Consider the following 7,500-nt stretch of genomic DNA (forward strand, 5'->3'; position numbering starts at 1 on the left):
AGTTTTTAATAAGTAAAATGGTATCTTGATATGAAGAATTACTTACTTTTAACCATTCCTTTAATTTATTTGTTGCAGTGCAAAAAAATGTTCCTCAATAATAATTTTTTATATATTTACTAAAATAAAGGAATTATAAAATCAGTAATTACTTTCAAATCAACAATAACAAATTAAGAAACAGTAAATATTAATTAACATGCAAATAATAATGCATTCAACCAGGAAATTTTAAAATTCGAAATATCAAGCCATTGATAATGTCCTTCAATCACGGTAGTGGAAATAGAAAATACAAGTAAAATGTCATTCTTTAATTTTTATTTTCAATCAAATTAATGTATTAATGGTAATTAATTTTCTTCCACTTTTTTCTTTCTTTCTCTCAGTTCTTTTGTGTCTCAGCAAATCCAGCTGAACCATCGACTCTCAAAGTTCTGCTGTGATATTCCCTCAAAGCAATTCTCGTTCTCTTCTGACTTGAATTTGGAACTCCCTCTGTCCACAAAGTCTGTCACATCCTGTAATGGAACGCTCATTTTCTCCATTATGTCTCCACTTTTCAAAACTTGTTGTCGCAAATACTGCAGTGCATCTTCATGCATCAACATGTTTAAGTCCTTGAGAATTTTCTTCTGATACAACACACTAAATCCAGCGGCAAAGCCAACTGCTGTTCCTACCGTTTTCTTCAGAAGAACAAAGGACCTCAGGAGAGAGGCTGCAACAAACTGCACTGCCACATCAATATCCCCCATTGTAGAAACATCCTGATCAGCTTCATTGGTCAAACTCAACAATGAATCCCCGAGCAATAGAATTTCGTCATCTGAATTATCACAAGTTTCTAAACCACTGTCTGTGTTTTCTATCCTAACCTTTGCTGAAACAGAAAACTTCATGAGATCTTGTACATTTGGAATGGCAACATTGTAGAGAGCTGCATATACACAAGCCAGCTTCAACCAGGTATCACTGTTAAATGAGTGAAGAGTTACAAGTGTTTGTGCTGCTGAAAGAGCATCTTTGAATTCCCCTGCTGCTAGGTTTACATCCACTAACAGAGAACAACTTACAGTTGCTTGTTCCACTGTTTTTGATGTTGTATGCAATTTTTCTGCATATTCAATAGCATCCTTAGGTGTTCCTTTTTTTAAATGGCTTCTGGCAATCCCTTCACAACATTCTCTTTTAGTTGCTATGTTGCCAGCAGACAAGTCAGATAAAATTTCATTATATTTCAGAATAGCAGATTCATAATCTTTTCTTAAAAACAGATATTCAGCAATATATTTCTGTACACTCAAGGTATCCTCCTGCGACACAAGTTCCTCTGGTCCCACATCCATGAACCAGCAATCGTCACAAAAGCGAGCAGAATATTCCTCATCTGCCTTGGCTCGTTCACGTTCCACCTCAAATAGGTCATCATCCAGTCCTGCAAACTCCATTCTGCAGTGAGGAAAGGACATTGATTATAGATGGATTCTGAATTACAGACTATTGTAAAATCATGATTTAGAAAGTCTTTTACTCTTGTGCACCTGAGCCTCTGTTCTTACCATCTTTTAAAAGATAAAGAAAGGTAAAGATGTCAAAATTTGATAAACTAAACTTTATCTCATAAAAATACATCTAATAAAACCAAGTAATATTATATGGGGTGGGGTAGGGTGGGGTAGTGTTAGGGTTGGGTGGGGTAGGGTGGGGTAGGGTAGGTAGGGTAGGGTAGGGTAGGGTAGGGTAGGGTAGGGTAGGGTAGGGTAGGGTTGGGTAGGATAGGGTAGGGTAGGGTAGGGTAGGGTAGGGTAGGGTAGGGTAGGGTTGGGTTGGGTTGGGTTGGGTTGGGTTGGGTTGGGTTGGGTTGGGTTGGGTTGGGTTGGGTTGGGTTGGGTTGGGTTGGGTTGGGTTGGGTTGGGTTGGGTTGGGTTGGGTTGGGTTGGGTTGGGTTGGGTTGGGTTGGGTTGGGTTGGGTTGGGTTGGGGAGGATAGGATAGGATAGGATAGGATAGGATAGGATAGGATAGGATAGGATAGGATAGGATAGGATAGGAAAGGATAGGGTAGGGTCAGGTCAGGACAGGATTGAACTAATGGGATAGGACATGACTGGTCTGGACGGGATGGAATGTGACACGACGGGACAGGAGAGGTTGGGCTGGGATAAGTTAAATTGCAATCCAAAGAAAATTGGGTGTTATTGCTACATCACATGTAGTATCTCAACAGTAAATGGCCAAATTGTTTTCATTTTGCTTTCATGAAAACCACATTTCTTAAGCTAAAGGAAGTAGTGTGAGAAAATGTAATTTTTCCTATGATAATAACAAAGAATGTTATGTTGACAATGATGATTATAACATTCACATAACCTGATCTGCTACTGTCAATGCTTAATCAACAATATTCAATGTTTATCTAATCTCACTGTTAAACCTAAGTTAACCTATCATTCTACCCGTCAAATAAACTACTAAAGTTGTCTATATGGATGTAACAGTACTAGAGGGAATTACTCAATGCCTGTACTTGTGCTGCATTCGGAACTGCTCGTCTTGCTTGTCCAGACATCTTGTCCAGGACCAGCAGGACAAGTGGGCTGCGTCCGGAACCTCCTAGACCCTTTCTGCCCAGAATGCAATTGGCTCGAATGTAAACATTCACTTTTTTTATCATACCAGTGTCTTTATTTTAAACTCTGCAAAGGTTTTGTAACTCATTTGATGCATATCTAACTTACCTGCAACTGACAAACATAAAAATATCCTTTGATAAAACCAATAAAGGGTCATAATATTACCCACCAATATCTTGGGGTTACCTGCAACTGTTAATGTTTACATTCAAAATCTATTGTGACGTCATCTTGTCCTGCTCGCCCAGGTTCGCAGGAGGGCGAGTTGGACCAGCTAGACTACTTGTCCGGGACTAGATAGTGGAGGTTCTGAGCAGTCAAAGCATCTCATCCAACTGGTCTGGATGAGATAGACGAGCAGTTCCGAACGCAGCATTAAAAAGAAATCATATCAATATGAGCATGAAATTAACTAGGTCATATGTTTAATCCTCTGTTCCAGAATATATGTATATAAATAAATATATATGTAGATAGGTAGATTAAAGATATAGATATGGTTTTAGTGTGGAATCGAAACTACCTATCACAAAAAAACAAAACAAACACAAACACATACACATATATATTTATACCTTGCTACTGTAACGTGATCACTGATATTTCATATAATGGAACGGACACAAGATCCAACAAACAGAAAAAAAACAAGAAAAAATAGATATTTCACCTTCAGCGTAGAGGTAACGCTGTTTCGGGTCCACATGTAAACAAAAATCAGCTGATGAACCACGTGACAAATGTAAACAAGACAATCTTGGCGATCAATATTATCCTGAAGATCTGATATGCATAATCATTATGATGACAGAGATGTAAATGCTAATAATGTGGATAATAATGGAGATGGTGTACAGTCGCCAGTATCTTTTCTTTATTGTGCCTAAGCCATAGACCTCTTGTGGAATGGACCATGAACTAACCGCCGTGTCACACAAGTCCATAGATACCCCGTTTCATGTTAAAATATCCTGCCTCTTATGCTGTTGCTTAAATGTCGCACTTTTCAGTAGACTCTCCCTCTCCCTCCCTCTCTGTCTGTCTGTGTCTGTGTCTGTGTCTGTGTCTGTGTCTTTGTCTCTGTCTCTCTCTCTCTGGGTACTGGCCTGAGTACCTTGAAGTAGGATGCCGATCTTCAAGTTGAGGAGTGGTTAGGCATCGGGTATTCTCTGCTGAACTGTCAAAGGCTGGTGGTGAACCTATGGTGTGAGATTTGCATGCTATACTGGCTGCCATCTGGCAGTATGGTACTATTCCCCCTGACCTGCTGAGGAGTGTAGCCATTTCTCTCTAGAAGGGAGAATGGGATCGGTGGGCATGCAGCAAATGATTCCACAATAAACCGTATCCTGGCGTTATGAGTCATTGCAAAGCGCCGTCGTGGGTTCGGCCATGGGCTGCTTGCAGTTTACATCTACCTAGAGAAGGCGTTCTATACGGCGCATTGTGAATTAATATGGGAGATCCGGAGACCGAGAGGAATCCCAAAAAGGATTATTGGACTAATAGCAAGCCTGTATACTAGTACTGAAAGAGCTGTAAAATGTGGTGGGGGCCTGTCTTACTTCTTCCCACTTAAATTAACTCAGGAGTGAGGCAAGGCTGTGTTCTCGTACCAACTCTTCAACACTTGAATATTGATAGGGCAGAGTTCGCTGCCCGAAGTTATGAAGTAACACTGGGCAATATACAAAATAACGGTCTTGATTTTGCTGCTGATGTTATTCTACTAGAGTGTCTGGAAACCCTATTGGCGGTTCTTGATAAAAGAATGTAGCAAAGCCCTGGAGGTCTCCTGAATCAAGGCCATCCAGGACTTTAGAGGCCTGATACGATAACTTCTTTAGTCCTTATATTGGAGTCACACAGATTTTTTTTTATGGTAGTGAAGTTCTTGCCTCTAAGCTGTCAGACCAGTAAGTCGATAGATAAACTGGTCTGGCAGCAGGGGTCATGGACAAGAGTATTCGGAAATAACTGTAACTGTGCAGAGGGACCCAGCTCCATGCCTTCAAAGCCCTGATACTGCCTGTTTACCCTCGTGTAGTGAAACCTGGATGTTATTCTGTGCCTTGGAGTCACGTTTTGATCCCTTTTGTGACAGGCTAATGTGCGGGACCATGGGGCATAGTTGGCAGGACCAACATTTACACTGTGAGACTGGCACATGGCCCGTTACTCTATGGGCACCGGACTCACTTCCCTCACAATAATCCTGAGCAGAGGTCTGTTCCAGACAACCCAAGGTGGAGGAAGCTCGTGGGACGACCTTGAAAGTCGTGGCTTGGGCATATCGCTCAGACTTGTGATAATCCTACGCCTTGTCTGGCGGTTGGCCATAAGGGACCCTCGAAGATGGAAACAAGGGATGGATGCACCCCGTCGGCGTTAGTTTGCCACACCATTATCGTTACGATTATCAATTACAATATTGTTATTAATACTTTTATTATTATTACTGTTGTTTTTTTATTTTTGTCATTACCATTGTTATTAAGATATTGATAGCAATAATGTTTATTATTATTGATATTATTATTAATACCTTTCTCATTAGTAATATTTTTATCATCGTTATTATTTTTATTATTATTTCTATTAATTTTATTATCATAATTATTGATATCATTATCATTGTTATTATTATTGTTGTTGTTGTTCTTATCATTATGTTCAAACTGTTATTGTTATGATGATGGTTAACGTTGTTATTACTAATATCATTATCATTATTACCATTACTTCCATTACTTTATAGAATCATTATGAATTAGTATAAGTATCATTATCATTATTGCCATTATCATTACTATTATTATTATCATCACCATTATTACTAACAATATCGTACTTATTATCATTGTCTTCACATCAGTTTTGAAATATCTTCATTATAATTGTTATTACCATCACCATTGCCCATTTACTACATCAGGTTCGTTACACAGACTCATTCTGTAATTATTCATATCTGAACATATGGTGTGGTTTAGTATCATAGAGATTTTTTCTTTTCTTTCTTTCTTTTTCAAGGCATACGATTAGTTCATTTCGGGAGAGAGAGAGAGGGGGAAGGGAGAGATAAAGAGAGGGAGAATAGGGGATAGGGAGGGAGTGAGCAAGAGAGGGAGAGAGATATTGAAAGAGAGAGAGGGAAATAAGATAGAGAAAGGAAGAAATAAAGGGGAGAAGAGGGGAGAGGGAGAGAGAGAGAAAGAAAGGGGGAGAAGAGGGGAGAGGGAGAGAGAAAGAAAGGGGGAGAAGAGGGGAGAGGGAGAGAGAGGAGGGAGGGAAAGGGAGGGAGGGAGAAAGAGAGAGGAGAAAAGGGAGGGAAGAGAGAGAGAGAGGAGAGAGGGAGAGAGAGAGAGAGAGGAGAGAGAGAGAGAGAGAGAGAGAAGAGAGAGAGAGAGGAGAGAGGGAAGAGAGAGAGAGAGGAGAGAGGGAAGAGAGAGAGAGAGGAGAGAGGGAAGAGAGAGAGAGAGGAGAGAGGGAAGAGAGAGAGAGAGGAGAGAGGGAAGAGAGAGAGAGAGGAGAGAGGGAAGAGAGAGAGAGAGGAGAGAGGAGAGAGAGAGAGAGAGAGAGGAGAGAGGGAAGAGAGAGAGAGAGGAGAGAGGGAAGAGAGAGAGAGAGGAGAGAGGGAAGAGAGAGAGAGAGGAGAGAGGGAAGAGAGAGAGAGAGGAGAGAGGGAAGAGAGAGAGAGAGGGAGAGAGAGAGAGAGAGAGAGAGAGAGAGAGAGAGAGAGAGAGAGAGAGAGAGAGAGAGAGAGAGAGAGAGAGAGAGAGAGAGAGAGAGAGAGAGAGAGAGAGAGAGAGAGAGAGAGAGAGGGAGAGGGGGAGAGAGAGAGAGAGAGAGAGAGAGAGAGAGAGAGAGAGAGAGAGAGAGAGAGAGAGAGAGAGAGAGAGAGAGAGAGAGAGAGAGAGAGAGAGAGAGAGAGAGAGAGAGAGAGAGAGAGAGAGAGAGAGAGAGAGAGAGAGAGAGAGAGAGAGAGAGAGAGAGAGAGAGAGAGAAGGAGAGAGAGAGAGAGAGAGAGAGAGAGAGAGAGAGAGAGAGAGAGAGAGAGAGAGAGAGAGAGAGAGAGAGAGAGAGAGAGAGAGAGAGAGAGAGAGAGGATGATAGAGAGAGAAGGGGGAAGAGAGAGAGAGGATGATAAAGAGAGAAGGGGAAGAGAGAGAGGGCAATATGAGAGAGATAATGAGAGAGGGGGAGGGAGGAAGATAGAGAGAGAGTGGGAAAGACAGAGGGAAAGAGCGAGAAAGGAAGATGAGATTGGCCGAGATCGAACTTGACTAAAGAAGGAAAAGGGAGCCACACAACAGGAATCAAGCGAAACGAAATGCTCCTAAAACAGATTTATTTTCCTCAACATAGTGTACACAGATCACCAATAGGGTCGTTTTCCACACGACCCCCTGTTTGTAGTGGTCGTACCTGACGAGAACATTTACTTGGCCGAAGGAGATGCACGGAATATCTCTCACCGGGTAGTCAATAGTCGTTCCTTACACATCACACGCAAAACCCAGTCTATGAGACGTCGTTCTCAACACTGGGACTACCTCTGGACGCAGTGGTGGTCGTACCTCGCAGGTAAAACAGCCACAACGACTCAAGAGAGGGTGTGTTATCTCCACGCGAAACTGGCCGTAAGCAACGTAACGAGTACATTCTCTCTCAGTGCCCGGTTAAGCACCCTTAGTCTAGCTAACGACCCGGGGCCCAAACGAAAAAAAAAGACTGTCGATGCACCAGTTCCTTCGCGGCAGTCAAACAGTCAGTCAGTCAGTCAGTCCTGGCAGACGAGCAGACGCACGGCAGACGAGGAAAGGCAGACACTCACTTCAGCGTTTCTTGTGCCTCTCCAGCTT

General features: G+C 42.0%; 1 protein-coding gene across 7 annotated transcripts in view; it reads right to left on the reverse strand.

Annotated features, from left to right (window-relative positions):
- Positions 1-299: 299 nt before the first annotated feature.
- The window catches only part of LOC113827458 (uncharacterized protein C8orf76 homolog), a 12,781-nt gene continuing 5,580 nt past the window's right edge, over positions 300-7,500 (reverse strand). Inside the window, exons 2-3 of one of the 7 annotated variants that reach the window (XM_070122652.1) lie at positions 7,473-7,500; positions 300-1,452 (exon numbers count right to left, since the gene is read on the reverse strand). The exon at positions 7,473-7,500 is cut by the window's right edge and continues 71 nt beyond it. In XM_070122652.1, coding sequence (XP_069978753.1) covers positions 402-1,451 — 1,050 coding nt within the window. In that variant the 5' untranslated portion in view covers position 1,452; positions 7,473-7,500 and the 3' untranslated portion in view covers positions 300-401. The other 6 variants (XM_027380341.2, XM_027380339.2, XM_027380342.2 and 3 more) reach the window with 6 other exon arrangements.

The sequence above is a fragment of the Penaeus vannamei genome, chromosome 6 (assembly GCF_042767895.1).
Source record: "Penaeus vannamei isolate JL-2024 chromosome 6, ASM4276789v1, whole genome shotgun sequence".
Lineage (NCBI taxonomy): Eukaryota > Metazoa > Arthropoda > Malacostraca > Decapoda > Penaeidae > Penaeus > Penaeus vannamei.